At 46.2% G+C, this 18,660-nt stretch overlaps 1 protein-coding gene across 1 annotated transcript in view; it reads left to right on the forward strand.

The window, feature by feature from the left end:
- The first annotated feature begins 1,255 nt into the window (after positions 1 to 1,255).
- The window catches only part of zfhx4 (zinc finger homeobox 4), a 52,921-nt gene continuing 35,516 nt past the window's right edge, over positions 1,256 to 18,660 (forward strand). Inside the window, exons 1-4 of the mRNA XM_068747794.1 lie at positions 1,256 to 3,763; positions 4,055 to 4,267; positions 4,548 to 4,842; positions 6,475 to 7,019. Coding sequence (XP_068603895.1) covers positions 1,280 to 3,763; positions 4,055 to 4,267; positions 4,548 to 4,842; positions 6,475 to 7,019 — 3,537 coding nt within the window. The 5' untranslated portion in view covers positions 1,256 to 1,279. The remainder of the gene's footprint in view (positions 3,764 to 4,054; positions 4,268 to 4,547; positions 4,843 to 6,474; positions 7,020 to 18,660) is intronic.

The following is an 18,660-nucleotide window of genomic DNA, read 5'->3' on the forward strand; positions in this document are numbered from 1 at the left end:
CGCACACATGCATGCACACGTAAACATACTCACGCACATGCTTGATTTCATTCCTCACGCTTTTATAGTCCCTTCCACTGGCATTGTTTAGTCCTGGATTGCTGCGGATTAATCCTCTAATTGCTTTGTAGCTTTGCTGTTGGAGAGAGGGAGTCTAGAAAAGAGAGAGGGAGAGTTAAGCAGCAGGTGGGTTGGGTTAAAGGTTAACATGGCTCTTTAAAGCTTTCTTTTTAATACCAGCTCATTTACACGCAAGCATCTGAAAGGCGCTGGTACTGTATCAAATGGAGAAACAGGGGTCTGGCCTTCGACTTTCATTTAGGCAAGGGAGAAGTCTCTGTAATGTAGAAATGAAGCTCCACTTTTAAAGATTGTATTCCTTTCCTTCCTTCCTTCTTTCTTTTTCTTTACTCGTTTTTTTTCTTTCTACATTGTGTGCATGACCTTGTGTGTGACTTTGCATTCGAGCCTGGTTTTGGAAATGCCAAGAGATTATAGTAGTGGGGGAGTTTGAAAGACGGCAGCCGCCCAGGATTGATAACTTCTCCTTGCTATTCCGAACATCATGCCTCGTGGAAGCTTGGACTGTTTATCTTTCAGTTCTTGCTCCTACATGATTCTTACTCTCCTTGTCCACACTGAGTTTCATTCTTTGATTCGGGGAATTATTAGGTTAATAAGTGCTGCCTAATTAGCAACTCCTGACTGGTAAGAACATGCCAGGACTGATTTACCCAGTGTGTGAAGAGTCCTTGAACTCCAGTTAACTTTTCCTCTTAAAGGAAGATACCGTACTAGAATATCCACATATGTTTTTTTTTTATTTACTTCATTCATACCTTCTTACCTTCTGCACCTCTTTGTTAGTATGCAAAGAAAAACCAAGTACTAGCCTGATGTTATCTTTTACACTGACAGACAGGATAAAACGGTAGTTGTACTACTTCTAGTGTTGCACAGTTGCGTGTTGATCAAGACTGTTTACCAAGCAATTTGTTCATTCTCATTAACTTCCTACTTCCATGCCATTTGTGTTTACCTATTTTCACCTGTTTCCTACCTCCAGGTCATGTGTTTTTTTCTGTTTTTTATTATAACAACACAGTATCTGTTGAATGTGAGTTGAGAGCAATTTGTAATTCGAATAAAAGTAAACAGGTTTTATAATCATCCAACATGTAGTTCTCTTTACTTAAACATTTAATACATTGTTTTTGTTTCTCTACACCTCAGGTCCCTGTTAGGTTGGATGAGATGAGATCCCCATGTAGTGGTCATCATGGCAACTTGTGACTCTCCCCCTATGGTGCCATCACGGCAACAGGAACATGGTGGCCAGAGGCTGGACGCTGCTGCTGAGGACAACTCCATCGTCGCCATGGAGAACAATGTCGCCAAAAGCAACAACGTCAACAACAACCAATTGTTGCCTGCCACCATTGGAGAGCCGGAGAATGGCCTTGGAGAGCCCACTGTGAGCCCACTGGGGTCCACTGCTACCCCAACCACTGTCAGTGCAACCACCAAACCTGTCGCTGAGCAGGGTCGGAGAGAAAGCTTTACTACCAGTAACAAAGGGAGTGTTACTGGGACTTTACCAGGAGTAGTAGGAGGAGCAGCTTTGGGTTCGGACTGTTCTGCCCCTGTGGCACCGGCAAAGGAGATCCCTTGCAACGAATGTTCTAGTTCTTTCTCCAGTTTACAAAAATACATGGAGCACCACTGCCCCAATGCCCGCATGCATACCACTGGAGGTCACGAGGAAGGTGGGGACAATGAAGGGATGGTAGGAGAGGAGAGTGAAGATGAAGGAGAGCAAGAGTCGGGTGCTGCAGAGGTGGGAGAAATGAACAGTGAAATGGAGATTGAAGAGGACAGTGATGTGGAGAACATGTGCAGCGAGATCATCTACCAGCCCGATGGCTCTGCCTTCATCCTTGAGGACTCCAAAGAGCAGTGTGGCAACCAGGGGGGGCTCTCTGGGTCTCTCCACTTCAGGGGCCTGCTGTCCTCCCAGAACTTCCCCAATGCCCAGGTCAGCAGTGGCCAGAGTGGCCTGAGCCAAGGGGGGGAGCGGTTGGACCAGCCCGCTGCACCCATGTCCTTCTACCCCCAGATCATCAACACCTTCCACATCGCCTCATCCTTGGGAAATAAATCCTTAGTGACCGACCACCCCTCCTTCCAAAATACCTCAGCTGGAGGGCTGATGGGTGCTGGTCCTGTGTTGCACAGTTTCCGTGTCTATGACCTCCGCCACAAGACTGATAAAGACTATCTGAAGGCGGATGGTGCAGCCAAAAACTCCTGTGTGTCCAAAGATGTCCCCAACAATGTGGACTTGTCCCAGTTTGAGGGCTGTGTGGCTGATGGGCGGCTGAAGCCTGTGCTAATGTGTTTCCTGTGCAGGCTGTCTTTTGGCTACAGCCGTTCTTTCGTGACACATGCTATCCATGACCACCGTATGACCCTGAATGATCCGGAGCAGAAGCTGCTGAGTAACAAGCATGTCTCCGCCATCATCCAGGGCATCGGCAAGGACAAAGAACCTCTTATAAGCTTTCTGGAACCAAAAAAAACCCCCAACTCTGGGCTACCCTTCTTTCCCACACCTGCCAACTTTCTCGGGCCAGACACGGGGCTCCGTGGTTTGTGGAATACATTCCACAATAGTGGTGAGAATGCTGATTCCCTTCAGGCAGGTTTTGCCTTCCTGAAGGGCAGTGCCAGCAGCTCTCCCAATGACCAAACCCCCAGAACCCAAACCATGCCAAAGGCTGAGACCAACCCAAACCTCGGGGGAGGGGCTGGTGCCCACAGAACCCCCAGCGGGAGTTCTGCTGCTGCTGCCACTGGTGGCAACATGGAATGCAGGAACTCTGATAGTGACTGCAAGGGCCACGTTAGGGACACATGCACTTTGCAACCCAATGGGCCAGACCTGAGCCAGTTCGCACACATCAAGCAGGAGCCCAGTTCAGTGGGAGGAGACAGTCCAGAGCAGGATGATGACGCTTACTCCAATAGTGTTGGAGTAGAGATGGAGGCAGATGAGGAAGAGGAACATGCTATAACTGTGGCAATGACAGGCCAACAGGCCGGCAGCACCAGTAGCAAAGATTTCCCTCTCTTAAACCAAAGTATTTCCCCTCTTTCCAACAGTGTGCTTAAGTTTAACAGTGACAGCAAAGGGCCTGCATCCACCTCCTTTTCCTCTATGCCTGTGTGTGAGAAGCTGGAGATGGATAAGAGCCATCTGTCCACTGCTCTGGCAGCTGCTAGAGAGCGGGATAGCAGCAACGACTCAACCAGTGAAGCACTGACAGGGCGGGATCGATCCTCACCGTCCTCCCACCCACTGGACATGATGATGGTGCGTCGAGATGACGAGAGTCCTGGACCACTACATCAACACGCAGGAAATGCCAGCACTCCTGGAACTCCGGGGACACCTGGCACCCCTTGTCCGGGTGAAGGCTCCCCAGGTAGCGGTGTGGAGTGCCCCAAATGTGACACAGTTTTGGGATCATCGAGGTCGCTGGGAGGGCATATGACAATGATGCATTCACGCAACTCCTGCAAGACGTTGAAGTGTCCCAAGTGTAACTGGCACTACAAGTACCAGCAGACGTTGGATGCTCACATGAAGGAGAAACATCCGGAGTCGGGAGGGTCATGCGTGTACTGCCGCACAGTGCAGCCTCATCCTCGTTTAGCCAGAGGCGAAAGCTATACCTGTGGATACAAGCCTTTCCGCTGTGAGGTCTGTAAATTTGATTTTTTAAATCTGCATGGGTTTTGTGTTGTTATTTCTTCACCTTTGAAGTTTCCAAATTAAGATAATGATACCTTCTACTATATTTACTTTGTTGGGGTTTTATAATTTACTTGATTTATCAAAAAATCACTGGGATCAGTGGATATGTTCACCAGCATATTGACCAAAAATGTATATTAAATTATCTATCAGATGTCCAACATATTTTGTTGGATAAAATTTTTATTCTACATTGTGCATCAGAATATTTCTTTTTTTTTTTTTCTCCTCTTGCAGGTTTGCAACTACTCAACCACCACCAAAGGCAACCTCAGCATCCACATGCAGTCAGACAAGCATCTGAACAATGTACAAACGCTCCAGAACGGTGGCAGCGAGGTACAATACAACCACAACCACACCAACCCTGTGCCTAGTGCCAGCCTTGGTGGAGGCTGCGGTGCACCATCGCCATCCAAGCCCAAACAGAAGCCCACGTGGCGCTGTGAGGTAAAGAAAGCTCTTCTGTGGTAGCAATTTGTCCCGTGTCTGCACAGTGAGCCATTTCTTTCATCATCTCACCTCTGATCAATATAAAACTCAATTTGTCTAGGTTTGAACAAAGCGAAAGAAAGCCTTGCTAATTGTAAATATTACATAACTCTTTGATACTGTGATTTTTTTTTCAATAAAATTAAAAATCATTTAATTCGAAATGCAGAAAAGCTGCTTTAATCATTGATCGATTGATGCTGATTAAATTGAAATGATCTCGTCTTGCATCAAATAGGTGTGCGACTATGAGACCAACGTTGCCCGGAACTTGCGAATCCACATGACCAGTGAGAAACACATGCACAACATGATGCTGCTGCAGCAGAACATGAAGCAGATCCAGCACAGCCTCCATTTGGGCCTGGCCCCAGCAGAGGCAGAGCTTTACCAGTACTACCTGGCACAAAACATGGGCCTGGCAGGTGTAAAGCTGGAGAACCCAGCCGGCAGCAGTGGCCCTGATGCCCAAATGATGATTAACCCTTTCCAGCTAGATCCTGCAACTGCTGCTGCTCTTGGATCTGGTCTAGGTAAGTGCTAGTATAATTGAAATTGAGTAAAGGGATTCTCCCCTCCTGCTGAGTTTTATGCATTACTTAATTAAAAAGAAGTAATTTCTGTTTGGTCAAGCATTTAATATTTCTGCATTTGTTTTCTCTGCTCATCTGTGACTCCTCATTATTTTTTTCCTCATATTTCTGATGCCATCTGGGAATTGTTTTTAATCTCCCTTCATTTTCATTGCGCACTCACCTCCTCTCCCACTGCGATCCTTTTTACCTCGGCCCTCTTGCCACAACCTCCCCTCTTTCTCATTCCCTCTTATCGCCGTTCTCATATTGTCCCTCTGTCATTGCCTACTTTCGTTGACCCCTCTCGCTGATTAAAAAAAATGATTATGAGATGCCACATGAGAATTAATCTTAATCTTTCATTTGTAATTTTCTTAAATCATCTTAATCCCCCCCCCCCCCCCCAATAAACACCCCACCTTTACTCACCCTGGAGTGACACACACATGTACACACATGTACACACAGATACACACACACACTCTCACACAGCATGAAGCAGATTCCCGTAGGAGTGAGAGCGATTTAACAATGACCCTGCAGTGTTACACACCCACAGAACAGCCAGCAGATGTACTCTCAGTGAATTACACTGATCACACTCAGCTCCCCATAGTGAGTGCAGCTGTGCATAGGTTTAGATGGTGTGAGCAGGATATTTATGCATTCAAATAGCTGCACTCACAAGTATGAATGCACATGCTTACATGTAATAAACAACATGCGACAACGCATCTATATATTCCAAATGTCAACGTTTATTTTTTTAATACACAAATTCACAAATTCACACACATACACATCCTTTTGCAATGCACTAATTGTGGCAGTCCTACTTAAACTGTAATAATAAATATATGTGAATGATTGATGTAGAATTGATAAATCCCCTGTGTTCCAAACAGCATGTCTAGCTATTATCTGAAAAAAAAAAAGAAGCAAGATGAGCTTTGGTAGCCTGCATGGAGAGACAATGAAGGGATCAAACAAAAGAGTTAATTACATTTGTGTGAATGGCAGATCTGCTTTTTGTCCCGGGGTGGATGCGCGGAAGAAAAAGAAAACAAGTGTAAAGCATTGATCAGCTTTTCACTTTCTCCGTGTGGATGTGAGAACGCCTGGAGGCCTAAAACTGTTGGCCCTCTATCGCTGAGAGCAGTAATTAAAGCTACCTGATGAGCGAGTTAGCAAGTTGAAAAGGATGATTGTAATTGATCCTGATTCAATCCTATTAGGGGTTTTTTTTATAGACAGGACTTTGTAAGGAGCCCTAGTCCTCTGCGAGGCTTTATTTTATCAAATCCTTTTGTCTGAGGGAGTCCTGCATAGAGGACTCATTTTTCTCTTCACACTTAATTTCATTAGAAGAGCTTTTTCGGTTCTGTCCTCTCTCCCTGCGTATGCCAGCCTTTCATATCATCCTGAGCTTTGTCAAAGCTCCTTGTTTTTTATGCACCGTTCCTGTTGTGCACCCCGTCTGCCTCTATGCGTCCATGTAGGTAACCTCTTAGAAAGCCCTCCCACTTATTATTGAAACATGTGTTCTCTTTTTCTGGCTAACCCACTTTCTCACTCATTTTCTCTCCACAGTGAATAGTGGTGACCTGTCAGCGGAGTTTCGTCTCGCCAGTGGCCAACTGATGGCAGATGACCTGTCCCTGGTGTCCTCAGGTGGAATGGGGGGTATGTCCTCATCAGATCCTGCCCTCTCTTCCTTGTCGCCACCGATCAACGACCCGTCGCTGCGCCTCTACCAGTGTGCCGTGTGCAACTGCTATTCCACGGACAGCCTGGAGGCGCTCAACACCCACATCAATGCCGAGCGCTCCCTACCTGAAGAGGAGTGGCGCTGCGTGATGGGCGACGTCTACCAGTGCAAGCTCTGCAGCTACAACACGCAGCTTAAGGCCAACTTTCAGCTGCACTGCAAAACAGACAAGCACATGCAGAAGCACCAGCTGGTGGCCCACATCAAGGAGGGAGGCAAGGCCAACCAGTGGAGATTAAAGTGCGTGGCCATCGGCAACCCGGTGCACCTCAAGTGCAATGCCTGTGACTACTACAGCAACAGCGTGGATAAACTGAGGCTGCACGCGACCAGCCAGAGGCATGAGGCCGTCATCCACCTCTACAAGGTAAAAAAAAAATACATCCCACAGAAACTTCACAGCTCTTACCTTAATTTAAATAGATACAAGTCAGATAATTGATCTAGGAATGTGTTATTTTGTTATTAATTGTTACACTGACATTAGATTGTGTAACGTACAGATGTAATAGTGATTTACTGAGAGGAACGGGACTCATTTGACTTCAGATTCAGAAAAAAAAATGGCTTTTGTCACTTGGTTACAGACATAGATGGAAAAAGGTCACTGTCAGATAACTCGGGATGACTTCCATCATGTTCTGCTTATGACATGCTCTACTGTCACTGATTATTCCACACAAGTCAGGTTCTGTTAGGGAGCTTCAAGTCCGACAACGTTTTGATTATTTCCAGCTGTCCTTTCAGCTGGAGAAAATTCTGTAGCAATTCAAGAATTTGTTTATCTTGATGAGAGTCTGCTGAATGTATTTCTCCTGAAAGTAGATCATTATTGTATCATTTCCGTTCACATCAGCATCGTCCTTCTGCAGAGAAGCTGTGTTACATTGATTTGAGATTATTTTTGGTCATGTTCGGGAAGGAATAAGAGACTCATTAGAATACAGAAGTCACTTATTAAACTAAGAATGTGTTTTTTACAAAGAAGTTCCAACATGGACACTATTTGGAGGATTTATCTTCTCCTATATATTTAAGGTAATTTAGTTTGTCAGTTTAATAGGATGCTGCAACCTTTCAGAGGCCTTGACCTACAGGACAGGATCAAGTGCATTACATTAATGAGGATTTCTTTACTACTGTACATTTGGCAGAATGAGGTGTGTGTGTGTGTGTGTGTGTGTGCGCGCTTTGGCTTAAATGTAAAGACATCAGTTGGAAGAGAGTTTAAATATACGTTTCTATTGATAGGTGACAGATAGGTAACCTAGGTTACGCTGTTCATTCACAACCATTGAATCATAAAATGAAAGCTACTTATATCCGTTGTGATTAAATGTACTAAACCTAGAGGCATAATCACAGGGCAAAAAGTTTCAAAGCAAATGAAACAAAGAGGCTCTGACACTGTTCTAATTTAGCTTGTAAGTTTGGCGATGGAAGGGCGTATCCTTTCAGTCCCACACGGTCATACTGTTAGCCGAGAAAACCGAGGATCATCCCAGTGCCCCCTCGGTGCACCCATACACCTCTATGCCTCATCTACCCACCCACCGACCCCACTGGCCTCAACAAATCTGTTCCACAGATGACATTTTTAGTACCTCTGGCAGAAATCCCACAATTTTACCCTTGGACATGTGGTAGTAAAGCAGGAGAGAGGGCGAGAGAAAGCATAGAGCGGCAAGGCAGAGGTAGAAAAAAAGAGAAGTCTTTATTTGGCTAGAGAAACACCTCTCCTTTTATGTATTGGCAGAGGTGAAAAGCACATGAGGATGGAGGCAGCATGGCCTGACGCATAAAAGATCCGAGTGTTGACGACTTCACCATCTGTTTTTTTTTTTTTGGAAACAGAGAATATCTTTATGGCATGGGAAACCATTTGAAGATGCAAACAAAAAGCATATTCAGAAGGTTTTTATGGCTGCTTTGTAGCAGCAATCGAGTACTTCTAAGGGGCGGAGAGAGAGCTTAAAAGTGCTTGTTTTTCTTTTAACGGCTTTGAAACAGCGAGAGGGAAATGACATTAGCAGCGCATGGACATTGAGTCATCTGGTGTCCAGGGCACAGCAGGTGGAGCCAGGAAGTCATGGTGCCTTATATGGAAAAAGCGGAGGTTTATGCCTCATTGCTTACCGGAGAGGAAATGTGGGAAATCTGCAACATTTTAAAAAAGAGTCCTGCACCGCAGGGCGTTTGTCCACTTGTCTCAGCATGACGCGGCTCTAGATGGAAATGAAAAGTGTGCAGCAGAACCTCAATTCAGTAGTAACTCGGCTGTCTTTATCCCCTAGAGTCAGTGTTAGTGTAGCCGCGTGCTAGCAGCCTGTGAGGTAAGCTCCGCGTTGGATGCTGCTGTAGCGTAGCATGTCCGTAGCTGTTTGGCTTAGCATCGAATATATGATGATGTATGGCTTAGTTAGGATTTTTAATAACAAACAGTGGCGCTAACACGCACAGAGACGGGAGTAAATCTGTCACTGCCATTCACCAGTGCTGCGGGGCTAAGTGGGAGTTTGAGCCCGCAGCGAGCATGTGTGTGTCCCCACAGAGCTTTGAGGCTCAGATCCGGGCTGCGCTGGCCCCTGGGCCATTAGGAGTTGAGAATGTTCATGGTCAATGTGGCATGGTCAAGGACCACACACACACACACACACACACACACGTACAGACCCACTCTGTGTCTCGTGGGCCCTGGCACCTGTTTCTCAGATGGCTGTCCGGATAAATCTTAAGCTGTCCTCAGCCGCCGCCCCGCCCCGTCTGTCTGTCCAGGTTTCCATCATAATTCCACCAAACATTTCCATATCTCTGTTTTCATTTTCATTATGTTCCGCCTTTATTCTCCTACCTCATGCTTTTTTTTAGAGATGGAAGGAGAAAGAGGGAGGGAGGGAGGGAGGGAGGGAAAGGACATTTAGATGGCACTCTTTGTTCGTCGGACATCCTGAGAATAACAGAGATAGAAAGTGTGTGTTTCCGGCTCACAATCTTTCACCCCCTCTGTCTTACACACTCTCTTTGTTTTGTGTCTGACTCTCTTTTACCCGGCCTCTCTCTCTCTCTCTCTCTCTCTCCCTCGCTCTCTCTTTCTATCTCTCCCCTGGGGAGCTGCAGATAGGCCATCTCATTACCCATGATTCTTGCGGCAACACCATGGCCGGAAAATGAGTGGTGGGGGGAATTAAAAGAGGGGAGTGGAGGGGATGAGGGAGAGATGGAAGGAAAGAAGGAATGAAAGAAAAGGGGACTGGGTTAATAGATGCTGGAGTCTTCGCTTATTTTATTTTCATTCTTTTTTTAATGTTTTATTAGTTTTTGCTTGTTTACATCAGCTTCTTTTGTTTCTCCGTCCCTGTCGCCCACATTTACCCCCCCCCCCCCCCCCTTCTCTCTCTGATGAGGACGACTGTGCTTATACATCTGTGATATTAAATCTACCTCGGCTATTAGAAAGGGTCAGCCCTGCCCACTCTCATTTGAAAATCAAATGGACCTATATATATGCAGCCCGAATTATTGGACTGTCATTGGCTCTTGTGTGATGGGGAAATGGACAGGGGATCGACTCACATAGATTTGCATAAAAAGCCATTGTGCTGGATCCCGGAACAGAAAAGGGACTGGTCCATTTGAAATGCACGCCACCATTTATGACGTGCTCATAGATGCATTCATATAGAAACACACTCGCACACAATTGTAGTCTTTGTTCTCAAGTTACTGTTACTTCAGTTCAGCCCATGTCCGCTTGAATCCAGGCTCTTGATCACGGCGTCATTGTCTCAGACTCGCAGACAGTTGTTCTTCCCTTCAAAACAAAAACAAAAAACCGGACACATCACACTCGATGCTACTTGACTGCAAGATACAGATTTTTGTATGCTCTGTCATGGAAATGGATGCTGCTGAGCGTTCACTGCTGTAAACCTGAACAGACGGTTGAATTCTCTTTAGTGTTTTTACCAAGACAAATTCTCTCTTTCTCTCTCTGCGAAGCAAAGAGACAGCGCCGAGGATATCGTCTCTTCTTTCACCTGCGTTGAGATTACAATGGGAATCTTTTAGAGGTCCGGGGTGGGTCGACGAAGGGTGGCTGCTAATTAAAGTATTAAAGCAGGTGTGGGTGTGTGTGTTTGTGTGTATGCTGATGCTTCGTGTGTTTGATGAAAACATTTCAATGCCTGAAACATTCCAGTTCTTCCTGATAATCCTCTAGTCTAGATGCTGTATAGTAAGTTTCACACATTTTAACTCCTTGTCTTAATCAGACTCTCTCTCTCTCTCTGTGTGTGAGAGATAGTGATACTAGCATATATGATGCTTAAATAGCTTTACCTTCCTGTACCTAGACAATGTGGTAAATTAGTCAAGGCTCACAGACTGGTGCTTTTTTCTTCTTTAGAGAGGAGGACTTTCTCTCCGAGACAAAGCGACAGGCAGGCCTGGTTTCCTCATATTAATAACCAGATGTGATCCTCCTCATAATCGTTCCCACCTCTCTGTCTAAGCCGTGGCTCATTTGGGCCTTGCCAGGCCAAGCCGTTTGTCCGTGTGCAGGGGACTGTGAAGCAGATCTGGGCTGACAGGTATGGGAACGATAGCAGAAAGGGGGCTCATCGGGTGTGTGCAGGAGGGGGGTCATTGTCTTCCAGACCATAAGGAAAGGACATCACTGGGATGTAGGAACAAAGGACCTAGCAGGAGTTTGTCTTCTTTTTTCCCCCTTTTGGCTCATCTAAATCCTCCCACCCTCACTATACTCCCTACACCCACCCAAGTACACGCATGCCCCCCCCCCCCCCCCTCCTCTTCCTCCATCGTTACTCCCTCTGCTCACACATTTGTCTTCCTTCTACTTTTGTCCTCTGTAGACTTCTGCAGACTTTCTTTCTATTTTGATCATCCCCTTGGGAATAAAGATAAGGTTGTGAAAACAAAAGACAAGCAAAGTAGCAATCAAAGCGGCTGCGTGATCTCGGGTGCAAAATCTTGGGGAATGCCGCCTTCACTTTTGATACCTTGATTTGATCAAAGCGGCTTCATGCAGATCAAATAGCGGCGATATCAGATGAATATGTTTGCGTGTGTTTATTAGCAATAAGTTTCAAAGAACCTGCGTTAAAATGCAGGCCTATTTTATTTTACCAAAAATTGTCTTTCTGTCTCCTGAAAGCGCGTCACTTCGGGACAAGTTGTGCTCTTGAAATCTTCTGAAATGTTACATCAGGTTAAGGAATTGTGTTTAGATAGCAGAGTCACACTATCCTCCTCTCATAGAGCTATCAGGATATTGATATGGACTAAGCTGAACTGAAATACTCCTCAACGCCCTTCAAAATCAATAATCAATCGATCGGCGGTAATTGTGCCTCCCTTTGAACATTCCCAACACTCTCCCTCTCTCCTCCTCACACGCTCTCCGTCATTATCAGCATGTGGCCCAGTAGTCGGCATTTCAGCATTCCAGCTGTAATTGATTTTAACCATTAGGTGCTCAGTGAATAGATAAGTAGTGGGAGATATTCGATTATATGGTGAGGGAGAAAGATGGGCTTGAAAAGAGTAAGAGACAGAGGGAGGGGGGGAGAAAACTGACCTGTCCTGCTGTCCGTCCATCGTCCATCCTTGCAGCGGCAACAATGCCGCTGACCTCCTGTGAGTTCAAGCAGCTTAGTTTCTACCAAGTAATCCCTAATGCTTTGAAACAGACCTGATAGAGAAAGCCCACTTACTTGTTTGGGATTAGTCTGCGTTGGGCGGGGCGTCGGGGGCATCCTGAGTGTCCGGCACCTTTATTTTTGTTTGAAATTAACCCATCGGAATTATCGCCATCAACAAATGTTGATTTAATTTGGACGGGGGTCGGTGAGCGTGCCGGGCCCTGTTTAAAAGCGCATTGCTCTTTACTGGCCGTGCATTCAGCATCGGCGGTGACGCGTTGATATACTCTCTCGTTTGTTTACGTTTGGATTACTACAGCGCCGTTACAGCGGTTGACCATTTCGAATCCGAGTGCAGCTGAGGGTGGTATTTGTTTTCCACCCTGTCTTCTCTCCTTGTTTCTTCATTCTGGCCGGAGTGTAGGTTAGGACTAGGAGTATGGGCGGAGGGGGGGGGGGGGGGGGGGTGTTGGTGTGGGAACAAAGGCAAACATTTGAGTAATCTTCAAAGAGCCCATTGGTATGTTGAGTGGACGCTGGTATGCGAACTGCGGGTGAGGCTTTTTCAGGGAAAAACAATATCCTTCCTTTAGAGACGGCCCGGGCTTGGGCAAACAGTACCAGGCGGGCGTCTCTGCCCAGGACTGCCATCGCTATCAGTCCCCAACCCCCCCCCCCCCCCCCCCCTACCCAGACTCACACAGGAAATGGGAGGGTGTTCTCTCTGTTGCCGGAAGAGCTCACCATAATGGGCTCATTGGGGTAGACAGAACATCTCAGGTTAATAAATGTTTTACTGACTGACTCCGCGTGACGTGTCAGAAACTGTCATCTCCGTGTGCGCCAAGACACGCCGCGACTATTTCCGCGTCTTAACATGCGACGGTAAGGCTGACAAAAGGAGCGGAAAGCACAAGGAGCGAGGCCGCCTTCCCCGAAGAAAGGAGGACGGGATCAAGTGTCCAATCTCGGAGGCGTATTTGATTTGCCGTGGCAACATGCAAAACAGCGTTTCAGAAGAAATGCTTTAATTGTGCGCCTTCCTGACACAAGGTCCAATGCGCTCTGCCTGCCCTTCTGTGGAGCGTAGAGAGATGGCGGAGCCTTTCTGGAAAATGTACAATGTGCAATCCAGCTATCGAACACGTAGAACAACTGTGAGCGCGACGCTAATCGTAGTTTTTTACAGAAGAAGACAGTCTGCCATTTTGTGACAGTTTTCAAAATGAACTCCCTTTGTGCAGCGATCACTGCGCCTTTTCTCACGAGGATCCACCCCGGGGATGTCGCTCCCATTTCTCTGTCATTAGGAGGGCCTGATATGAGGCTTGTGTTTTGTTCCCTGCACCTTTTGTTTTGTGCTAAGTGAAACCATGCGACCGGGTAGGGGCTAAGTGGGAAACAATACTCCCCTTCACAGGCTCAGGAATGTGTAATTAGTGATTTGAACCCGACGATGCCTGTCGAGATTCTTCCCTATCATTCCCTCACTCTCTCCGTCGCTTGTTCTTTTGTTTCTCTGTCATCGCGCCTCCATTTCTTTTCCTCTCAACCCGTCTGTGCTCTCTCCAATCCATCGTTTAGTTTCTCTCGCTGCGTGTTTCTGTTGTTCGTAAGGTCTCATAAGAGGCATTTTTCAGTGAGCCTACTTTATGAAGAGAAAACAAACTTGGGAAAAATCGCCACCGTCTCGGCACAATAATCTTTTTCCTTTCTCTTCCCTTTCAGTTTTCAATACATATCAGTCCTCTTTGACTGTACAAAAAAAAAAACCAGCCCCCCCCCCCCCCCCCCCTCTTTATTTTTATTTTTCTCTCCATCTTTCTTGGATCCTTACCTTGATTTCCCGTTGCACTAGGAAAATGGAACACGATGAACCGTACACAAAAGCATTCCAATATTCCAAGCGCAGCGTTGGAAAAAGAAAATCCTACGAGCATGTTAGCATTTCAGCGATCTTGATCTCGGCATTTTATGATCTCTGTCCTATTGGGAGTTGATGGGAAAGATAATCTCAGCTGCAATATGGTTTAGGGAAATGGGGAGGCCTGGTCAGTCTCACCTGCCGGCGATTGAGACAAGCGGGGGCTTTTAGACCCTAATGGGCTAAGGTCAGGATGGCTAATAGGGAGTAAGTGGCTGAGCCATGCTGTCTAAATCTAATGCTAATGTAAATACTGATCCATTTTCATGGGGGGGGGGGGGCAGGCTTTTAAGACACACATAAATGCACCGATCAGTAAGAGAGATTTGTTTTAGTCTCTCTGTCTCCTAAAATCTGTTTTTCTCATCTCATGGGTCAGAACGGTATGAAAGATGCGACGGCTGTTCTCGCAGGGGTAAAGAAAAAAAAAAAAAAGTTCTTTCTTACACATTCGTTGACAAAGGCCAGAAGAAATAGATCGTGTTGTAAATCAGTACGACGGCATATGTCTTGTATCTTCACTCTGGTATGCAGAGCTCGCATGTGCCTTTGTTGCTGCGGGTGTCTGTGTGCGTCGGGGGGCAGAGACAGCCAGACGGAACAGTCGGTAAGGATTTCTTCCAACAGAAGGGTCCAGAAGGTCAGGAAGCTGTGAACTTCTGATTGACCTTTGCTTCCATACGTCAGACACACTTACGTCACGGCTACGAGTAGTGTGTGAGACTGTGTGTCCGCGTGTGGGAGTCAGGAAAAATGGGAAGGCTCGGCTGTTAAGACTTACATTATTTTCCAAGCTCTCGTGGCGCCCTATCAGGGCTGCTTCCTCATTTCTTTCTGCTGACAAATAGTGAAGATACATAAAGGAAGATGAGGAAATGGAGTGGAAAAAAAACAGGGAAAGAACAATTTGGAAGGGAACGAGAGGCTGTTCAGATTTGGGGAATGTTATTGACACAAAGCTATAGTCTGAAAGACTCATTGTGGTAATACTATTATTTGGCTCGCCGCCCAAAATGCGACAGATGCTTATTATTATAATTATAAGGTGACCCATGCTAAACTCACTCGCAGCCTGTGCGTCGAGTGGACTGGCCCCCGGCGCTGTGATCATGTGTGACTTCCAGCAGGCACAGCCGAGAGAAACAGGAGAAGCAATTTAGCTCTGGGAAATATTGTTCTTATTTATAAATATTTATGAAATCGGTAGTAATGAAAGAAAAGACGACCATCAGCAAAGGAAAAAAAAAAAAAAAGGTTGGTTGGGGCGAGGGAGGAGTGTTCCGTGTCCCCGGCATCTTGAGTTTATACACTGTGGTCTGGTAGGAGTGAGAGAGAAAAGTAAGAGACCAGCATTGTCTGCACATCCTGCACGTGTGAATATGCAATGTGCACTCAGCAATTTTTGCATCTCACATTTGCATATTTGTTTTGTGTGTGTGTGTGTGTGTGTGTGTGTGTGTGTGTGTGTGTGCAACACTGAATCTGTCTTTCCTTACACTGTGTTTGCTGCACACTTTGTCATTAGAAGCAAGGTGGCACGTATACCTGGGGGGCCCCCCAGCACCTCTTTTCAACTGTGCAGCCTGCCAGCAAATCCGTTGGCAGTGATCTTGCATTGCATCTTGGGGGCTGAGCGGCGGTTAGAAGGAGCATGTTTTCAGGAGGTGGTAGCACTGGTAGAATTCTACGCTTGGCAGTTTTCCAAGCGGTGCTGGTATGTGTTTAAAATACTTTCAAAGAACAAAACACGCTTTTGTTATTTGTTGGGACAAGTGGAGCTGTTTGTGTCTCCGATGGCCCGTGGGGGGGGGGGGGGGGGAGCTGGTGACTTACCAGGAGGAAGGTTTGAATTAAAACAACAACAACACACTCTGTCACACACAGATGAATGGAGATAAAGAGATTTTAATTTTCACAATATGTGGGATGTACATTTGCAGGCATCCACATACTCCCAGCGGACACAAAAAAGGAAAACGGGAATGGATGCACCAGTTTATTACATATAAAACATGTACACACACACTGTTTATTAAGATGCAGCTGGAGTAGTGGAGGGTTATTATTGCCACTATGTGTTCATTAGCTGCCTGGTTTTACACTGAATGACAGAAAATGTCATGTTCATAACGACTAGACTCATTTTTCTCTTGGTTTGCGGAGGAAAATGCGACTGCGCTGCTTTTTGTCATGTTAGCGTTGCACAATCCTCAGCCGAGGCGGAAAAAAAGAATGCATTGAATTATAGACAAGCACCCCAAAAAAACAACAACACTTGAAACCAAGAAATGTTGAGTGAAAATCTGCTTACGCATAAAACACACGCGTACACACTTTATACGTACGTGCACGGAAGGGTAGGAGAAGCTGTGAAATATCTTTTGCCTTGGTTTATTAGGAATTCAGCTAATGAGGCAGCTTTGTCACCACAGATAGAACAAATGAAAATGAGATCGCTGCGCTGCTATCGTCCCCGCTAACCCGGGGAGCGAGCGGAGGGGAGGTGTGTGTGTGTGTGTGTGTTTGTGTGTGTTTGTGTGTGAGGAAGGTGTTTTGTAAACATCTCATTCTGCATAATGAATGCCGTCTTCTGTCATCCTTACGCTCATATACAGCACGCACACACACACCACTATGTCTGCACAAGGGACCTTCCCTTACCTGCCAAACTGACTCTCCTCTCCTCTCCTCATATCGCAGTGTGTGTGTGTGTGTGTGTGTGTGTGTGTGTGTGTGTGTCATCAACAGAGCTGACAATGTTTTCTTTTTAACATGTAAACGGGAAGTCCCAAGTGTCATCATTTGCATTTTGTTAGTGCGGGCCGGTGCACATGCACCTCCTCTACCACCCTGAAGTCTGTGCCGTGTTTAGCTCCACCCAGGGAGGGCTGTTAAGCTTATTTTGATTGGCCCACAGTGAGTGTTAACTTGTTTGGTTGTTTGCCAAATGCTAATGCTCCACAATTAACCACCAGGCACTCTGGAGAGGCACCATATTGACAGGGATGGGCCATTTTAGCCATTATTCACAAACACAACACACACACACACACAAAGTATTATGACACCATTGTATGTACAGCACATCAGCTGCCGCACAAATTAAATACACATTTCAAGCAGACACACACATGTGCAAACCCAGGAGCAGGAACAGTGTGTTTGCGTGTTTGAATATGCATTATACAGCCCCCGCCTGGCAGGAGTCAAAGTGCTCCTTTAAAAGTTCATAAATCATGGATGTTCTGGCCTGTGATCACCAGACCGCCTGCATTTCAGGCCTGCATCGCGCCAGAGAGTGACACACAGCCTCTAGTTAAGGTCTTAAACAAACGCTTTGGAATGTGCTGATGGCCAGAGACTTAATTATTAGGTCTAAACCTCTCTGGCAGCCTCTGCAACCCAAAGTATATCATCAAGCGCCTCTCGACCCAAGCCTCACGTCCTAAAAAACAAATGGAGTGTAAGTTTGGACTTTGAGGGATGTGAAGCATGTTAGGTCACCGCCGATTTATTTCAAAATGATTTTAAACCGGCGCTATTACATTAATGGTTCTGTCAACTGCTGGAAACCTATCAAGGATGATTCCAAGGAAAACCCCCTCCATCCTTTTTTTTGAGATGCTTGACTCTCATTCTTCTCATCCCTGCGAAGAGTGCGAGCGCGCTTGCCCTTCTCTTCAGTGGTATTTGTTAATGTAATACTGAAGGATGTCGCGGGAGTGAGAAAGGTCTTATGTGATGGCTCGTTGTGCTTTTTAAGTTTTAGCTACTCAGAATTTGAATGGCTGTGAATGAAGGTCTACACAGGAACGGGGTTGGAGTTCAAGCGACTTAAGCGGGAACGAGCAAAAAGTAGCAGCATCCTTGTGTCCCTGTTTTTACACTGAAGTTGAAATGAATGAATGAATGAATGAGAGCTGTGTTTAGGGTGTAGCATATGGAGTGGAAAGAAGAGCCAGAACAAGATGATCCATCCCCCACCCCCCCACCCCCCCAAATCTGGGGTTAGGTCACAGTAGCAATGGGCAAAGCAATGCAGTCCACATGGCTCACTCCTGAGCAATATCTCTCAGATCCTCCTGGGGGGGGGGGGGGGGGGGGGTATTGAAGCATTCCAAAGCCAGATGAGATATATAATTTCACCAGTGTGTAGCGGGTCCGCTGGGTCCCCTACCTTTCGGTTGTTCTCAAAAAACCAGGAGGCAATTAGAAAAGTTTATACTTCAATGAGAAGACAGGAACTCAAAACCATCTTGAGTTTGCATGCTTTGTGCATGTGATATATGTGCCTTTGGTTCTATAAGCACGTGTGTGTTTGTGTGTGTGTGTGTGTGTGTGGTTTCCACGGTAAAGCTCAGCAGCCGAGGCAGAGGGGGGGGGGGGGGGGGGGGAGAAAAGGAAAGAGGGAGTAAGGGAGG

Source organism: Brachionichthys hirsutus, chromosome 14, assembly GCF_040956055.1.
Source record: "Brachionichthys hirsutus isolate HB-005 chromosome 14, CSIRO-AGI_Bhir_v1, whole genome shotgun sequence".
NCBI lineage: Eukaryota > Metazoa > Chordata > Actinopteri > Lophiiformes > Brachionichthyidae > Brachionichthys > Brachionichthys hirsutus.